At 43.7% G+C, this 19866-nt stretch overlaps 1 protein-coding gene across 5 annotated transcripts in view; it reads right to left on the bottom strand.

The window, feature by feature from the left end:
* The window catches only part of ARIH2 (ariadne RBR E3 ubiquitin protein ligase 2), a 50317-nt gene that overhangs the window by 2572 nt on the left and 27879 nt on the right, over positions 1-19866 (bottom strand). For 3 of the 5 annotated variants that reach the window (XM_045496807.1, XM_045496806.1, XM_045496810.1), the window contains 12 exons: positions 17145-17212; positions 12072-12135; positions 10380-10530; positions 9181-9302; positions 7614-7723; positions 6025-6142; positions 4975-5025; positions 4863-4884; positions 2852-3003; positions 2126-2269; positions 1424-1492; positions 19-102 (listed from right to left, as the gene is read on the bottom strand). In XM_045496807.1, the coding sequence (XP_045352763.1) occupies positions 19-102; positions 1424-1492; positions 2126-2269; positions 2852-3003; positions 4863-4884; positions 4975-5025; positions 6025-6142; positions 7614-7723; positions 9181-9302; positions 10380-10530; positions 12072-12135; positions 17145-17212 (1155 nt within the window). The other 2 variants (XM_045496809.1, XM_045496808.1) reach the window with 2 other exon arrangements.

Below are 19866 nucleotides of genomic sequence, written 5' to 3'. Positions count from 1 at the left end.
CAAGAGGGCAGCACTTACCCCTCTGTCATAGCTGTCTGCGCGCTCCACTTTCCATGACAGGTTTTCGATCTCAGCCTCCAGCTGAGCCTGCTGGTATTCAAACTGTATGGGCAGAGCAGGAGGGTCAAAAGGAGAGGGGCTGCAGCCGGGGCGGGGCCTGCAGATGGAGGGGCAGACGCAGCACCTCAGGCTCGCAAGAGCTACCGACAACCCTGATACTGTCCTCAGCGAGCAGAGTTAGTTCCTGGAGCCAGAGCCAGAACCCGATCAAAAGGCTACCCAAGGAGCACAGCCAAGTGGCAAGGCTACACTCACCCTCTACCCCAAAAGACAGGGGGAAAATTTAAGCCATTGAAAAGAATGCTCCCAACATACAGGGAAACAGATGTTGCAGAAGCAAATCACAATGGATCTTCACAGACATGGCGTTCACAGAATCTTTCAGTTTTTCAGCTCTTCAAGTCTTAAAAATACTCAAACCATCTGACTTAGTAATTATATACCCATTGTACAATTATACACAAAATGTTCCTCAATGTCTTATTTGTAATAATGAAAGTCAGAAACAATAAATGCCCAAATGATGGTATGACCATATAACAAATCATTTATCCTATTATTAAAACCGGTATTTACCAGCCTGGTAAATAATGACAACTGCAACAATAAGCAGTTATAACAATTGAATGCGACATATATAATTAACATTAAATAGATAAAAATAATTCTAAAAGGCTGAAAAATGCTAACAGTGGCCATTTCCTTCTGGTGGGATTATGGATGATGCAAATGTTTTTCTATGTTTTCCAACATTTAAATAAATGTGAATTACTTTATAATTGGGGGAAATAACCCATATCTAAGATACAGAATTAAAGATGTAAAAGAGTCCACTATAATTCAGAGACATGCATGCTGGAGATCTTCCCAGGCATGGGTGCTGGCCTTCCAAGTGACCACAGAACTTTTTAGCCAATTGCCCTATAAATATAGCTGTTCAGGGGCTTTGACATATCTACCTTACTATTACACAGAATGCCAGGGCATGCAGTCTATTTCAAGATGCCTAGAGGAGAAGTGAACTTCAAAAACTGACAGCTTTTAGGGGATGAATCACTGGAATCTACTCCTGAAATCATTATTGCACTATATGCTAACTAACTTGGATATAAATAAATAAAATGAAATACAATGAAATAAAATACAATGAAATAAAATACAATGAAATAAAATAAAATAAAATAAAATAAAATAAAATAAAATAAAATAAAATAAAATAAAATAAATATATATTTAAAAAAACTGACAGTTTTGTTCTGCCCTCCCAATAGCTAGAGTCTGGTCCCCACTCTCCTGGAAAGTGCTAGTAGACAAGGGCACCTGTGAAGCTAAGAGGGCAGAGCGGAGGACTGCCTGGCCTTACCAATTTCTTCCTGGGTCCAGACTCCATGTAGTACGCGTATGGGTAAGTGTACTGCAGGGTGTATCGGCACTGCAATAGGAGAGAGAGAAGGCACCTGTGCCTGTGAACCTAACCCACATGCATCTCAGGCAGCTCCCACAATTCTCACCCTACCATGCGAGTTAGCCTGGCCCTGGCCCTGGCCCTGTAGGTGTGGGCCCAAAAGAAATGAGGCCGAGCTCAATCACGGATTAACTGGGAGATAACATGGGAAAAGCTGAAACAAAAATGGTCACAGAAGAACCCACAGTTCCTTTTTTAAACTCTGATTTATTACCAGCAGCTGCCTCAAAGGCTCTTCCCTCGAGTCGGACATCAGAGTCCACACACACAATCTCTTAGCTCCCTCTGAGTAATGTGTGGATGGGACAAAAGAAGAAAAGAGTTTGAGTTCTCCCTAAGGAGAACTAGAAAAGGGCTTGCAGTGCCTTCCCTGGGGTAGAGGCAGTGGAATCCTCTTCTTGGAAGTGCCCCCACTGCCTGCAGCAGGCTGGGTCCTCAAGGGACACAGCCCAAGGAAACATGGGCCCATAAGCAGAAGCGTGCAGAGCTGTACACAGCGCTGCGTTCCCTTGCCCCATACAATGTTTCCCATCCTCAGAGGTTTGGGCCTGACAGGGACAGGCGCTGGACCAGGGATCAGAAGAGTGAGGCGGTACACACCTTAGCCAAGAGCTTGGCAGCATTCTGTAGGTACTGCCAATCGATCCATGTCCCCAGATTATTCATGACCCTCTCCTGAATCTTTTCATGAATCCGCTGGTACGTCTGTGCCTCCAGCTGCAAGCTCTTGTTGTGGTTTTCCCACTACAGGGTACAGAGAAAGGAGAAAAGAGCAGAAGTCCACACAGAAGTTCAGAATGGCTGACACCTTGGTTGGCACAGGATGGCCACAGCTTCATCTAACTTATGGGAACTGTGTGTCCTTGAGAGTGCAGGAGGAGGACTTCTTCAGTCCACACTACTAACCCTGTCTGCCTGCCAGATCACCCTACCCTCTAGGGCAATAGGGCTCCAACCTTGAAGACTAAACAAGGCTAGGTACCCATTGGTCTACTGTGCTTAGAAACCAAATGTGCCATGCTTGTGGGCTTCTGAAGAGTCTTCCTGGGAAGAACTGCCCTCTAAATCTGATTAAGATGACAGTGGATGGAAAAGACTGATGGTCCCCTCATTGTCCTTCAGCCATCATTCAAAGAGCTTGTTGGTCTTGGCTGCTCTCTAGAACATGAAAGCCACATTTATGGAGGTATCACTCAGGTCCACTGAAGGAGCTCCATTCCCTGACTTCCGTGTGCACATACCAGTACACCAGTCACTGGGAATTCTACCTCAGAAGGCCAACTGGAAGAAGCCCAACCCTGAGGAGCAGCTGCAGAAGATGCCTACCCTCTCAAAGTAAAACAAGTACTTCTTGAGGGCCTCCCTGGCCTGGGCTTGCTGGCTCTGGTTGACAATGTCGGGGTTCTCCTTGTACCGACTGCACTCATAGTACTCGCTGCCATGGGTCTTCCAATCTCCTAGACACATCCAGCAGAAGTCTGCGAAGGATGGAGAAAGAGGCATTTACACCCACAAGATAGGATCACATTCCTCCAAAGGCACAGGCAAAGCAGTAGGACAGACAGATCCTGTGAGGGGAGTGGGGTGGGGTTGTCACCTGACCAGAACTTCCCAAGGGTACCGTTTTCCAGATGGAATGTGCACATCTCCTCTCTGTCACATCCCACTGTCCCTGTAGCCTTTTCTTGTTGATATGAACAGTAGCCAGAGGAACCTCTCAGTTCCATGAGCACATAAGCTTGGTGCCTTTTTAACCCAACACAGGTAGATGCTGACTGTACAAGACCACTAGTATGCTGTGTCAATGCCACTGAGAAGCAGAAACTTGTCCAATGAGGCCCATCTGTTCGTCCAGAACACATATTTCCCTCCTGACTACCTCCACCCTCGTAACACCCGTCCTAAGAAGATTTTGTACATGAAGCTGGGAATAAAGGCTTTCCCTTATTCTGTCATTATTTAAAAAAGAACATTTCTATAAAACCAACAGCTACCCAACAGTTCATATTCAGAATTATAAGTCTGCTTCTACACTAAGGAAGCAAAGAGGGAAAAATAAAGATCTACTATACATCCAACAATTACCATCTCATGGAGAGGAGCCAACCAGTCTGTCACATGGCCAAAACCTGATCTATAACCTATCTCTGCCAAAGACACCGACAGTGGGTAAACTCTGTTTTACCAGGATTCAAGTTGGCTCACTGACTTACCAAAAAGACCTCTTATAAAAACGTGGAGGAGCTAAAGCCAAACCCAGAGACCTAGAGGTTGTTCGCTTCCCTTCTCCTGGAAGCCCTCGCCAAATAGCAGCAAAACTGTGATCTCCTTAATCAGGTAGGTTGTGCTTGCTATAGTCGTAAATATTAGGGTTGCCCGTATAGGTGGCAGAACTATATAGCAAAGCAAAGGATGGTAGTAACTCTGGGTGGTAAGGGATGGGGAGACTATGGGAAGGGACACACAGGGAACTTCTTGAGTGTGAGGAATGTGATGGGGTGTTCACTTTGTCATTTCTCTTTAAACCATATGCATGTCTTATGCACTGTTCTAAGTAGATGATACACGTCCCTCTCACTCAAATGCATAGGGTGGGATACCACTGAAGAAATATGCCACTACCAGTGGTCTATCTTCATTCTACACTTCAATCGCTATTTCCTTCTAATGCCTTGCCATGTTCACTCTGATTACAGTGGGCTCCTGGGAAAAATGGCATGAGATGAGACCCTTACAAAGAGAAACCCTCAGGGCCCCCTGGTCAGCATCAAAGCTGCTGTGTAGACTTGTCTGGACATACTTTCTACTTGGATTTTATTTCTTTATTTGATCTTGCAGGAAGGAAAGCAAAACCAACAGGTCCTTCTATGCAAGCTACTCCTGATGGATGAAGAAGATCCGAAAGGCCAATTCAAAAGACCCTGTGGAAACTTTATAAAACCTTGAAGGAAGACTATTATGTTACTCCTTCCAATAAAACAGCTGCTCTAAAAGATATCTGTAAAGTAGCACAGATAAGCCCCGAACTTACCTGCCTTGGCAAAAATAAAAAGAACACACTGAAATCTTCTTGGGTGACTGAGGATCATGAGGTTGTCAAACAGTCATCCCAACCTTCACTTCTGACTATATGTGTGAGCGAGATGGCAGCAGGATTATAAGAGGCACCAGAAAGTAATAAGTCAAAAATCAAGAGCTGCTTTACGCTGGCGATTATAAGTGACCAAGGCTGCCCTTTGTTTCGTCACTTTACTACAAAAGCACTCACTAAACAAGCACTGGATACCCATGCACAAGACTGTGCTGCTGGGCCTTGTGCACCACACCTAGGACTCACCGTGTTTACACTTGGAGCATTGCTGTCAGAGGGAAACAGAAGAGAACATGTTAAGGGCACGCTGACCAAAGGCTCCATGGCACATATGCAAAGGGTACAGGCTTCTGCTCACCATGTGATTGCAGCCTCCGTTCTTCTCAATGCAGATGTTACACTTTGGACACTGAGGAGACAGAAGGGCGCCATTAGGCTCACACACCACCAGGCTGGTTCTAAGACAAATTACACAAAGCTCTTGGCACCCGTGCCCAGCAGCTCATCGTGCGAGCCCTTCTGGGGAGGAGCATCTCACTTAAATGTGGCAGGTCGTTGAGGCTGGAACAGCAATTCAAGGAAATGAGGTCAGCACGTTTGGCTCTGAAACACTCCAAGCACTGGCTGAGCCCCACTAAGTCTTCCACCATCTGTCTCTGCCACGAGGCTGCTCAGATTAAGCACAAGCTGAGTCAGCACAATGTCTTCCTGCTTGGAAAGAATGCCAAGCAGCACAAGAGCTGCCACACCAGACCACGTCCTGGTCAGCTTGCCTGGACTTCTGCCTCAACGAGAGAGCAAGGAAACAACCTCTAAAGCTCACCTGCTCTCATTTGAGAGGTGCCACAATGTAGGCAGCAATGCAGAGACCAGTCTGACGCTCTGCTCTCCCATTGCCACAAAGTAGACTATGTTTAATGTCACAGTCACAGCTGTGTTGTGAGTGTAGCAACTCAGCACATGACTGGCATAGGGTAGGTGCCAAGTCACCCAGGGTTCAAGGGGCTGAGGGCCATGTTTTCCCATGGGAAGTTTCAGAATGAGAACTGGGCATGCCCAGGCTTGCATGAAAGCCTCGCTCTTTATTATGTGTTGCTATCAACCACCTCCTGCCCAGGGCTATTAAAGCCTGGGAGGCATTAAAACAAAATCTGGTTTTCTTCTAATTAGTTCTTCTACTGGTCAAACTTTTCCAGGTAGGTCAGCATTTTATTAAAATAAATGCATCCAACGCATACTATGATAATCCGCTGCCAACTCTGCCAAGTCTGGGAAAGGGTCTGCAGACTTCAGCAAGGGCCCTGGGGCCCTGGGTGTTCTGCACTCAAAAAGCCAGCCAGCCTCCCAGGCGAGGACCTAGGCAGCATTAAGGAGGGCAGATCCATGACAGGTAAGATACAGTCCTTACGTCTTTAGTGTGAGCACTAATGTAGTTGGCTGTTTCAGAGTCATCTGCACACTTCGTGAGCCATTTCCGGATTGTGGCGCAGTCTGTGGGGGCGTGATACATCTGACGACACTTGAAACTTAAAACCAGAAAAGAAAGACATTCAAATAATTGTTAGGCCAGGGTCCTATGTTTTCAATTTTCCTTCTGTCCAAGCCAAAAGATACTGAATTAGAGCTTTTCAAAGAAGTAAAGTTACCTCTCAAGGCCTTTGGGATCTTTACTTACACAGAATTATACTTAAAATATTGTATGAATTTCTCTTCAATCTAAGCACTTCTCAGATATACTCTCAATACACCCAAATAAAACATTTCTGTCTTAAATATCTTGTGTGGTGTCAACCCTCTTTGAAAGGATGTCAAATTCAGAGTTTACTCAAAGTGCATGGTAAGGTGCTCTGAGACAGATAACTTAGCTCAGATCCCAGGCAAAACCAAGATCCACTTTCCGAGAGCCCTGACTTAGCTCCCAGCCAGATGCACACAGTATGCACATCTGTCAGAATGGGTGCTGCCTGCATGATACATCTGACGATGCCTGAAACTTAAAATCAGAAGAGAAAAACACTCCAACACTCACTGGGCTATAGTTCCGTGTTTTTAATTTCCCTTTATCCAAGCCAATACTATGCTGGGTAGTGAAGGCTCTCAGGCAAACAGTCTAACAAATGCCCCAGGGGAACAAGTTCATAACAAGTGACACAAATGATGGAGAGCAACTATGCTACTGGTTCTTAACCTTTGGTAAGCCACAGACTCCCTCAACAATGTCTTGAAAGGCAAGAACACACACACACGCACGCGCGCACACACACACACACACACACACACACACACACACACACACTTTCCATGTAGTTTCTCTGAAGCGCTACCATGAATCTTCTAGGGAGGCATGATTAGGGACAGACATAGATATGGACCTAAATTATGGCTCTGCCATCACCTTGCACACCTCCATTTCTTTCCCAAGAACATAAGGGTAACGGTATCAATTGTACAGAGCTGTGACAATGAGGTTGACGTGATGAGAATAGTGTCTTTCCCATGGTAAGCCTTCAGTACACGTTAGCTATTCCCATATCTATGGAATGGAATAAACTCTAAGTAGATGTAAACTACTTTTATGAATTACAGTGTTTTAAAATTAACCTACGCAGGCCAACATGGAGAAAGATTCAGATGCTGAAGATTGTTGCTTTCAAATACAGGGATTTGGGATATGGGATTATCTGTGCAGGCAAATACACCCCCACATAGACACAATCTCTGTGCCAGGAGTCTTAGCAGCATAAACCACAGCATAGTCTCCAAGAATCTGTGCCACTTTTTTGTCTCTGAGCACTGTCAAACATCCCATGGGACGTGAGATGCTGGGTACATACTTGGAGCACTGCCCAAGTGGAGCCCACTTGGAGCAGAGCTGCTGTTTAGGCTCTAAGACCCTGTCTTTCCCAGCCCCACCCTCACCCACAGCAACAGCAGTGGTGCTTTGGAGGAGGACAAGGCAGGAGCCCAGAGATGCTCAGCACTCACGCTCACTCTTACCAGAAGACCTCGTTGCACCGATTGCACTGTACTCGGCGAGCTCTAGGCTCCTGTACCCGAATAACCATGGGGCAGTCTGCACCAGGGCACAGCTGGAGCTGGTAATGACTCTGTGAACACACCAAGGGGAAACAATGAGGACATCCCCTAGTCACTGCTTCCAAATCAGACCTCCCTGAGAGCTCAAACACCTTCTGTTCTTCCAGCTGATGACTTCCATCAAAGGGCTATAGGAATTCAGAAAGGATGCCACAAGGAACAGCATTAGGTAGATACTGAAGACCTCTAACGTTTAGCTAAAACTAGATAGCAAATCACTGGAATGACTTAAGGCTAGATTACAAAATGGAATACAGAATTGTGTCTGTGAGATGAAAGTGCACAGGGACCAGGTCTGGAAAGGAACACAGCCCAATCAGCTGTGCATCTGAAGGTATTATATTAAGTGAAGTAAGACGAAGAAAGACAAATACCATATGATTTCACTTATAGGCAGAATCTAAAAAACAAAATGAACAAACACAAAACAAAAAGGGGAAGGGAGTTATGGGATGGGTAAAATGGGTGAAGGGAGTCAATTATATGGTGATGGATGGTTAACTAGACTTACCATGGTGATCACTTTATATACAAATACTGAATTATTACATCACACACCAATTTTCCCTAAAAACAAAAACTCTGAAAGGCTCGATGACCCTCACGCATGTACCAGAGGCAGCAAACGACACAAAGAACAAGGCACTGCTTATCCCACAGCACGTGCATGAGAAGACCGAGATGAGTCAATCCAGTAAGCTCAGGCACAAAAGACAAAGATGAAAACTGTGCTGCATGAAAGCAGCAACTCTCAACTGGAAGCCCAATGGAGGGGATGGACTCCAAACGCTGGAATTCTGGACAGTTTTTAAACTGCACAAGAAGCAATACCCCTTCTCTGTGCTAAATCACACAGGGAACCAAATGCAAGAGCAACTCCTGAGATCTCCATGACTCATGTTCATCCCCTGACAAACAACAGCTTGTTAAGCAGCTGGGTAGAAGGTGAGCACGCCTGACCATTCTATCAGAGAAAATCAAGGTTCAGAGAGGTAAAATAATGGGTCAAAGCCTACACAGTGAGGAAGTAAGAGACGTGGGATTCACGTTATTGTCAGTCTGACTCCAGGGCGTATGTTCTTTCACTACCACTCTAGGGGTTTCTAAACTTTTAAAAAGCTGTGCAGCTCTTTCTTCAAATTATAGCATGTAGGAACGCCTGGATGGCTCAGTCAGTTAAGCGTTCAACTTCGGCTCAGGTCATGATCTCTCATGGTTTGTGATTTTGAGACCAGCGTCAGGCTCTGTGCTGACAACTCAGAGATGGAGCCTGCTACGGATTCTGTGTCTCCCTCTCTCTCTGCTCCGTCCCCCACTCATATTCTGTCTCTCTTTCAAAAATAAATAAACATTAAAAAAAAAAAAAAAATACAGCACCTAATGGCAGCTTAGTCTACAAAGTAACTGTGAGGAGAATGGATGGGAAGTAGGTCCAGGAAGACAGAGGCACAACAGGGGCTGGTCATACCTCCACATAGTCCCTAAAGAGGTAGCGCCTGTATTTGTCTCTCAATTCTTCATTGGGCAGCAATGGAAACACGAAGTCCTCTGGTGTTCGCAGTGGGCAGTCCTGAGCCATGCAAGAGACTCCTGTTGAATAAAGGCAACACGATGGACAACTGCGTCGCAGAAGACACAACAAGAATATATTTCCCCACTGAGTTCAACCAACAAATTCAGATTCCATATAGGAAACCCTTGAAGCCACAGAATGTATTAAAAAAAAAAGAGAGAGAGAAAAATATATTTACAATGATGCAACTAAGATTTCTCTCAAATTACATATAAATCACAAATAAATAGCACCACTAAAAAGGCAGTATCATCTAAAAAATCCTATACAGTACTTTGGGCACCTGGCTGGCTCAGTTGGTAGAGCATTCCACTCTTGACCTCAAGGACGTGAGTTAAAGCCCCAACTGGGCACAGAACTTAATTAAAAAAAAAAAAAAAAAAAAAAAAATCCTAGGGGCACCTGGGTGGCTCAGTTGGTTAAGTGTCTAACTTCAGATCATGACCTCATGGTTTGGGAGTTTGAACCCACTTTGGATCCTCTGTTTCCTCTCTCTGCCCAACTCCTCCCCTGCCCCTCCACTCGTGTGCAAGTGCACGCTCTCTCAAAAATAAACATTAAAAAAAAAAATCCTATATGGTTCTTGGCTAACAATTTCATTTTGTGATGTTTAATATTATGTGCAAGTGATTTCTACCCAACACAATGAGATTCTGCAGACACCATTAATGTGATACTAAGTTAGATCCAACATCAAGTCATACTCTAACAAATACTCCTAGAACCAATCACCAAATCTGAATTATGTTACCTAAATAGCAGCAATCTCTGAGTGTTTCTGAGTTATGGTTGCCACTTGGGCTATCAAGATAGGGTAGGCAGCTTAAGGACAGTTCTCCCAAAAAGTAGCCTTGCACTCACACTAATGTTTACATATATGCCCAAACAATAGCCTTAATCATCTCATTTTGTTCAGGACTGAGAAAAACCTTGCGACTGTTCAACCTGTGTTTGGAAATGGAAACCAATGGTTCTGACAATAAAAACCTCAATCAGGCTCAGAAGAAAACACGCAGCTGACCTGAGTACCTAAAGGGGCAGAGTTGAAGATAAATACTTCATGCTAGCCTTTACAAATTCTGTGGCAAACTCACCTACACCCACACCGTCCTTGACAAGTACTGAGCAGTGCTGCTCCCAGCAGCTACGGCAAAACTGGTGCTGACAGGCCAGAGAAAGTAGGTTTTCCTTCCGCACAAACTGCATACACACTGCGCAGTGGTGAGGAGGGTGGGCTGTGGGAACCTGGGGAGAGGCGGAACAGAATGAGTAAAGAGGAGCCTCTAGAGTCTGGGAGCCACAGGGGTGCCTCACACAGCTAGGTCTTTGGGAAGTGATTCTGACCCTGCAACAAGTGTTAGAGCTCAACAAATGTGTGGGCTCTACGGGTCCCAAGAGTTCTGAACAGAAAGCATAGATGAGGAAGACTTCCTAAAGGAGATGGTGCCTGAGTGTTCGCCCTGGACAATCTCTCAGATTCAGAGAGGCAGAGGAAGGCTGAATGGAAAACTTACAGTAGTTTGTAATGTCAGGCTGAAAAGCTCAGGATTTCCAAATTGCCAAGGTCCTTAGAGGTCATGCAGTTCAACTTCTGCTTTTAGAGGCTACTGGGTTCTTTTATAAACTGCCTCATTTGATGAACAGAGCTGTCCCTCAACAAGTACTATAGAGGCTCTTAGAGGCTGAGCTGAGCATGTAAAGCTTCTAATAGTCCCACTGCAGGTTTACTTGTCAAAGACAGTGCTTTCCCCATTATTAATGCCCAAAACACAAAATATTACAGCTTTTACTAAGTCACAACTCATCCATAACATACTGCAGAGATGTCGAGTACAATTAATTTAGAGGATGAGGAAGGCTCCTACTAGGAAAGAAACCTTCTAGGATGTGGGCAAATAACCGCAAAGCTTGAACTCCAGAATCCATGCCATGCTACACAAACTGACAGACAAAGACAATGTGGGGACCCCTGGCCCAAGCCACAAATTGATGGAAAAGTCCACTACAGGTTTACATTAGGTTCTTGGTTAGCTCACTGGGAATACAAAAAACAATTTGAAGAAAAAGACCGTATTCTCATGTTTATCTAGTATGCTCCTAGAAATGTTCTCCCAAGAACTACCGAAGTGGCAATTTGAGCCCCAATTCTTCCTCCTAAAGAGTGTTTCCAACATGGCCTTATTTATTTGAAAATATTTGCTAACTCCTAAATACACAGGAAATTGCCATGCACACTGTAAGACATAGTTCCTATCCTCAAAGCACACACAGTGTGGTAGGGGAGCTGAAAGGATGAGTGAGTCGGTACATCACACACGCAAAGACTTCAAGGCATAACTAGAGGATTTTGGAGAGGAGAGATCGCGGGAGACAGGCTTTGTGAGAGAGAGCTCAATTTGGGTCTTTAAAAAATGAGTTCCACTCCCACAGACAAAGATGGGGACAGGGTCTGAACATTCCAAGCTGGGAATAGCATGAGAAGAGTCAAAGAGGCGTGCAGTAAGCTTGGGAACACCAAAGAACCCAGCAGGAATGGAACGCAGGCTGTGTGTAAGTGTAAAGAGCAAGGTGAGGCTGGAGAGGGCCCCAGGACTGGCAATGATTTATTCTCCATCCATGAGGAAACTCTTCCAACTATAATGGAAATGGAAGATTTAGGCCCATGTTGGAACAAAAATCTCAGGCATGCTGTACCAGAAACAAAGCAAGATGGTTCTCAATAACACCTTAAGCCACAGCAAGAACCATGTGTGTCAGGAGAAGCCTTTCAAGTGGGAGACACTCACATGTTTCGAGGGACTGGGCTGAACTCGAGCCTCAACAAGCAGCTGAGCAGAATTAGACTTGTATCTGCAAAATACAAGCAGAAATAAAGGGAATCAGAAATGAAGATAAGCATTTTAACCTGTGAACAAAATCAGAAGACACCAACAAGTGCTGCAGTTGCACTAAAGTGTCTTTGTCTCTAATTACTATCTGACAGAACCAAGCTTCCTTTTCCTTTGTATAAATACTTTTTCCTCTTTCAATTTTTTAGCTCTCAATTCGTATGAGAATAATAACCCTGCTTCAAAGATACGAAACTATAAGAAAAATACTTATGAAATACCATATCTGTTTTCAATCCCTTTCATGAAATATAAGCAAACAGCTCTGTGTCTTCAGAACAGGGAATGATATCTTAAGACATAGAAAATGCAGAAGTGCCTGGCTGGCTCAGTCAGTAAAGTATGCAACTCTTGATCTTGTTGGTTGTGGGTTCGAGCCCTGCGCTGTGCATAGATATTACTTAAAAATAAAATCTTCGAGGGGCGCCTGGGTGGCTCAGTCGGTTAAGCGTCCGACTTCAGCTCAGGTCACGATCTCGCGGTCCGTGAGTTCGAGCCCCGCGTCGGGCTCTGGGCTGATGGCTCAGAGCCTGGATCCTGCTTCCGATTCTGTGTTTCCCTCTCTCTCTGCCCCTCCCCCGTTCATGCTGTGTCTCTCTCTGTTTCAAAAATAAATAAACGTTAAAAAAAATAAAAAATAAATAAATAAATAAAATCTTCGAAAAATAAAATAAAAAAAGGGCACATGGGTGTCTCAGTTGGTTTAGCAGCCAGCTCTTGATTCCAGCTTAGGTTTCATAACACGGTTTGTGGGATCGAGCCCCAATTCAGGCTCTGCACTGACAGAGTGGAGCCTGCCTGGGATTCTCCCTCTCCCTCTCTTGGCCTCTCCCCTGCTTGAGGGCACTCTTTCTTTCTCCTTCTAAAAAAATAAATAAACATAAAAAAAAAAAAAAAAAAAAAGGGCACAGAAAAAAGTATACAGGGTTCCTGGAGGGCTCATCAGGGAGAAGCATGTGGCTCTTGATCTTGGGGCCATGAGTTCGAGCCCCACATTGGGTGTAGAGATTACTTAAATAAATAAAAACTTAATTAAAAAAAAAAAAAGCATAAAGGAAAACTCTGAAATATTATGGTACATTTAAGAACATCAGTTCAGGGTGCCTGGGTGGCTCAGTTGGTTAAGCATCTGACTTCGGCTCAGGTCATGATCTGGTGGTTCATGAGCTCGAGCCCCACATCGAGCTCTGAGCTGACAGTGCAGAGCCTGCTTGGGATTCTCAGATCTCTGTCCCTGTCCCCACCCCTCTCTCTCAAAATAAATAAGTAAACTTAAAAAAAAAAAAAAAAAAAAAGGATATCAGTTCATCAGAACACACCATAAAGTGAAAAACCCGGCTATATAAATAAATAGAAGGTAACTGAATACATACATAACAAGCAAAAGACTGATATTCAGAATAAATAAAAGCAAATTTCCTACAAATCCATTTGAAAAGACAAAATAACAATAAAAAACAAAGACAGAACAAGCATTTCATAGGAAAAAAAAGCACAAACGGCCATGAACAAGAAAAGATGCTCAACCTCCATAATAATCTGGGATACTGAAATTAAAAACAATTAGATGCCATTTATACCCACCCACCAGATTGTAAAACTTCAAGGGTGACAGTATCAGGAACATTCATACCACTGGTGGGCATATAACATGGTACAATCACTTTGGAAACATTTTGTCATTTAGCAAAGGTAAAGAAACACACACCCTATTGCCCAGTAACTCACTTCCTACACTCAACCCTAGAAAAATTATATGACACTATAGCGGTCATACACACGAGTTTTCAGAGCTGCATTATTTATAACAACAAAAAACTAAAATTCACAATCACAAATGTTGACAGGAATATGGATAGGATGTCTTAAGATGCAACCTTGTTAATTTAAAAAGTTTAAGAATACAGACAGCATGATTCCATGTCTGTAAAGTTCTAAAAACATCCAAAACTAAAGGATATATAATTTAAGAATAAATAAGAGGGGCACCTGGGTGGCTCAGTCGGTTGAGCATCCGACTTCGGCTCAGGTCATGATCTCACAGTTTGTGAGTTCGAGCCCCGCGTCGGACTCTGTGCTGACAGCTCAGAGCCTGGAGCCTGCTTTGGATTCTGTGTCTCCCTCTCTCTCTGACCCTCCCCCGTTCATGCTCTGTCTCAAAAATGAACATTAGAAAAAAAAAAAAAGAATAAATAAGAAAATGATCAATACTGAATTCAAGATACCGGTTGCTTCGGAGAAGGAAGGGGGTGTGGCTAAGCAGGAACTGCCACCAGAAGCTTCAGAATAAAATGTCCACTTCTTATTTGAATGGACACTTAAATGTGTTTGCTTAATCATTCTTTAAAACCTATACATTATCACGTGTGCACATACATTTTTGAAAAATTAATATTTCATAATCAAAATTTAATTCTTTTCTGGAATGAGGTATGAAATATATACATTTAAAAATAAAAACAGGGCCACCTGGGAGGCTCAGTCGGTTAAGCATTTGACTTTGGTCATGATCTCACCATTCCTGAGTTCGAGCCCCCGCATCAGGCTCTGTGCTGACAGCTCAGAGCCTGGAGTCTGCGTCAGATTCTGTGTCCCTCTCTCTAGCCCTCCCCTGTTCGTGCTCTCTCTCTCTCAAAAATAAACATAAAAAAATAAAAATACAAATAAATAAAAAATTTAAAAAAAAAGGGGCGCCTAGGTGGCTCAGTCAGTTAAGCATCAAACTTTGGCTTGGGTCGTGATCTCACGGCTCATGAGTTCGAGCCCTACACTGGGCTCTCTGCTGTCAAGGCAGAGCCCACTTTAGATCCTCTGTCTCCCTCTCTGTCTGACCCTCCCCAACTTGTTTTCACTCTCTCTAAAATAAATGTTAAAAAAATAAAAATAAAAACAGGTGCCTGGGTGGCTTGGTCAAGTGTCCGATTCTTGATTTTGGCTCAGGTCATGATCTCATGGTTGTGGGATCAAGCTCCGTGTCAGGTTCTGTGCTATCATCATAACATAAGAGAATCCCTGCTTGGAATTCTCTCTTTCCCTTTCTGCCCCTCCCTCATTCACAAACACTCTCAAGATAAATAAATTTTAAAAAGTAAAAATAAAAACAATTATCCTGTGGCAATGAAAGTGCCACACAAAACCCAGGAAAATGCATTACCCAAAAATCAGGAATCTGAGCAGGGAACAATGTCTCATGTAAGTGTGACCTCCTTATTTCACTTAGAATGCCTCCCTTCCACTGCTTTTATTCCTACTTCTCACGCTAGTAATCTTAATATCTGCAGCCATCTTGTCCTTTCCCAAGTTAGACTACAGAGTCTGGGCAGTGAGAGGTACCCCACTGCTGGAACCTACATGGTTCCAGAATTGTGAGTAGTAGAAACAGCACTGCAGACAATGAAGTTCACACAGAAGTCTATCTAACTGTATTCGGCTCTTAAGGATAGAGAGTGAGAGTGAGAATGCAGTGGGTGGGATCAGGAGCACACTTGCTCCTTCCTGAGTGAGCTAAGCTGCTCCAGTGGGTACAGCCATCCCAGTTATGTTTAGCCTGGAAAAGGAAAGGTATGACCTTCCTTCCTCTGAAGATAAATGGATCACACCATTCAAAAAAAGACTCACTGTGGTGTGAAAGGGCAGAAGTGGCAACCAGTGGCAGTTTTGGTCTCTAGGGGTTATTTGGCAGTATCTGCTGATCTTTTTGATTTCACGGACTGGGGATGCTAATTTCAGTGTGCCAGATTATTATGAAGGTTGAGTATCTTTTCATGTTAATGGTCATTTGAGCTTTCTTTTCTGTGAAATGCTTGTTTGGTATTTTGCCCATTTTTTTTAAAGTTTATTATTTTTGGGGGGGAGGAGGAGGGGCGGGGGGGTGGGGGGAGACAGAGAATCCCAAGCAGGCTCTGCACTGATAGGAGCAGTGGGGCTGAATGTGGGGCTCAGGTTCAAGCTCAAGAACTGTGAGATCCTGACCTAAGCCAAAACCAAGAGTTGGACACTTAACCAACTGAGCCACCTAGGCGCCCCTTGCACATTTTTTATTGTTATTTTGTCTTTTCAAGTGGATTCTGCCAAACCTCCTACAACTCACAGAACAGTGTCCCCATGACAAAGAGTTATCTATCCCAAAATGGCAGGAGTGCTGAGGATAAGAAACCCTAAGCTAGAAAGAAGCACATGCCTATGAAGGTGGGACACAGGGACTCGTCCCAGAGGGTGCAGGAGGAGGAGAAACCCCTCCTCCTGAGAACTTCCAGGATACCTCAAGACTTGAAGATCAGAGCCAAGAGCTCTGGTTCTGATGGTAAGCTGGCCTACCTTTTCTGAAGGTAATATTCAAAAGTATGTTGCAGGGGCGCCTGGGTGGCGCAGTCGGTTAAGCGTCCGACTTCAGCCAGGTCACGATCTCGCGGTCCGTGAGTTCGAGCCCCGCGTCAGGCTCTGGGCTGATGGCTCACAACCTGGAGCCTGTTTCCGATTCTGTGTCTCCCTCTCTCTCTGCCCCTCCCCCATTCATGCTCTGTCTCTCTCTGTCCCAAAAATAAATAAACGTTGAAAAAAAAAAAAAAAAAAAAAAAAAGTATGTTGCATTCCTCACTTGATATATCCAAAAGAAACAAATGGAGATGTTGGCAAGTGTTATCTAGAAGGGCACTGATTACAAATTTAAAAAGGCATTAAAAAACTGAACTAATTTCACTGTCTACAACAGGAGTTAGGAAAAAGCATGGAACATCTATGTGATAAAATACTAAGCCAGCAATAAATCTGAGGTAGAAAAAAATATAATGCAAACATGGAAAAATATTCACCATATACAGAGAGGAAAAAAGGATATACAATATGATCCAGTGTTTTAAATATATAATATGCACATTGCAAGGATATACTCCAAAACATAATCACCACTGGGTGGGTGGGCAGAGAAAGAAGTTATGGGCAATGCCATGTCTCTTCCTCCAAACACCTTACCTGTCCAGAATCTCTGCAACTTGCCAGTGGAAATTAACTAATATAAGTTTAGCAACTGAATGAGATACCTAAAAAGAAGAAAGAAAAAAGAAAAAAATCAAATTACAACTGTAGTTTCTTTTACAGAGCTCCACATTTTGAGAAGTGCATACACATTCATGTCTACAGCAGGCCCAGGCTTGACTTCCAAATTCTTCCTCTTGGTTCTCTGCTTCTTCTTTTAAGTTCAGACTCTTATGACCTTAGTGATTTCCCAGATCTCTTTAACTTTTCTTTGTTTTCATTAATGACCCTTCCAAGAAATCAATCTGAATTGAATCTTAAGCAAAACCTCCCTGTCTATAGTTAACAATCCAGTGTTCAATTTAAGCAAAAAAGCTGTGTTCTCTAAAGTGGTCTATGTTCCCTCAAGCTGCTGTAGGAGGCCACACATGGGAAGTGCACCTCTAGTTAGGCCCATTACTTGCAGTAAATCTCTAGGCTTGGACTACTTGTATAATTCCAGCAAAACGACACACACCTGTATAAAATCTCCAAATTCCTGCCAACCAATGAGCCCTGATTGCAGGAAGATTTAAAAGCCTTGGGGCACCTGGATGGCTCAGTCAGTTAAGTGTCTGGCTCTTGATTTCAGCTCAGGTCATGATCTCACTGTTCATGAGATTGAGCCCCACATCAAGCTCTGTGCTTACAAGTGCAGATTCTGCTTGGGATTCTCTCTCTCTACCTCTCTCTGCTCCTCCTGCATGTGTGCACGCGCTCTCTCTCTCTCTCACTCTCTCAAAATAATAAACTGGGGGAAAAAAAGTCTATGGGCAGTCTTTGTGGCCCCTACCTTTTAAAGCACACTTGTTATTTCCCAAAAATAAACAAACATTGAAAAAACAATAATTAAAAAAAAAAAAGGGTGCCTAGGTGGCTCAGTTGGTTAAGCGTCTGCCTTCGACTTAGGTCATGATCTCGCAGTTCATGAGTTTGAGCCCCACATCGGGCTCTGTGCTGACAGCTCAGAGCCTGGAGCCTTGTTTGGATTCTGTATCTCTCTCTCTCTGCTCCTCCCCTGCTCAGACTCTGTCTCTCCCTCAAAATAAACAAAAAAATTAAAAAAAAAAAAGTTTTTAAAGCACACTGGTTATGGCTGTCAAAGAGTCTCAGAAGGTGCTTTGAGCTAGCAATTCTACTTCTGTAAATTTTTCTGAAGAGATCATAGAGGATAGGTGTACCACAGTGTTTTACAAGAGTAAAAAATTAAAAATAACCTAAATGTCTAATAAAAAGGAACTAGGTAAATAATATATGACATATCCATGCAATGAACTATGCAGTCATTGAAAAGGATGTTACAGAAATAAGTTTGACATAGGAAGAAGTTCATATTTTAATATTAGGCTAAATAAGCCAGTAGTAAGATAGCATGTACGTGTTATAGCCACAATATCCTGTTAATAGGGGAAGCAGACTAGTTACAAAAAGGAACAGCCTGAGGTTGTCAAGAGTAGGGTAGGGCCACAGAAGATGGGGTTGTGTTTGGAGGTCTAGATAAGGCTTCCCAGAGACAGCACTGCAGAGCAGGAGGGTGCCACTAAATCAAAGAGAAACGAGAAGCACACTTGAGGCCAGGGAGCTAAGAGAACACACAGAACCTTAGTACTCTGTTCACTGGACTGAGTCTTTAAACTGGAGCTACCAAGGAACCGTAAGGTAGTACATGCTTGGTCCACAGATAAGAACTGCACAGAGGGGAGACACAGTGACCAACTTGCAACCCCTGCTCCTAGAGCTCAAGTTACTCCTGAAAGGAGACAGATGCAACTTACTCAGCGAGGGCATGTCCCAGTGCATAATCAGCATCAAAGGTTGTGCACTGAGTGAATGCCTTTCTGTCTTGCAGCCCAGGAACATCTGGAGAAAACCCAGGTCTCAAGACAGCACACTTCACTAAGGATGGGGGTCCCCACTTCTCTTCCATGCACGGGAAGAGGCATCAGACTCAGGCATGTTGCTGTAGTATTTTCTTGTTGAGGACCATGGAGACTTTAGGTCTAGGATTCCTGAATTATAACTGACATTTCTCCTCACTGTAGCCATAACAAAACTATTTATCCACAGCAAACCACTATCACAAAATGAAACAAAGCATACAGAGACAAAACATACAGTTTAAACTTAAATAATGGTTTTGAATGTAGCTCCTGGCTACAAACTTTCTTAAAAACCTGACTGTGATACTGTTTTTGATGACCTCCTCACAGCCTTTTCTATCATCTTTTACCTAATGGAGCCCAGTCAGACCTACACCATCGTCTGTCCTGACTTCTAAATGTCTTGCCATGCTGTGGTATGAAACCATCTGGGAAACCCAGAGAAGTCCTGGCCATGTCTAACAGCCACCTCCCCTTTCTCACCATTGATGGCTTAGATGAAGCTTTTAGGCTGAGACAGGGGTCAGGCTGCCTCTCATCCACAGAATCCTGAACTTTACTGGACACAGGGGGACCACTCAATGACACCAATTATTAAATGATATCATGTCTGTAATCTGTGGATTTTCAAGATGGAATTCTTCAACCTTCCTTAAGAAAGAGAATGTTAACACTCTACCTCGTCTGATCCCTTGATTTGAATAGCACTAACAGCAACAACAAAAAACCTCAGAATTAGCACACCAGGTGCAGCCCACCTATGGAAAATCTGGCCCTCTGTTGAAACAGAAATTTTATTA

This window comes from Leopardus geoffroyi, chromosome A2 (assembly GCF_018350155.1).
Source record: "Leopardus geoffroyi isolate Oge1 chromosome A2, O.geoffroyi_Oge1_pat1.0, whole genome shotgun sequence".
Lineage (NCBI taxonomy): Eukaryota > Metazoa > Chordata > Mammalia > Carnivora > Felidae > Leopardus > Leopardus geoffroyi.
This window is presented reverse-complemented; position numbering and strand designations above follow the sequence as displayed.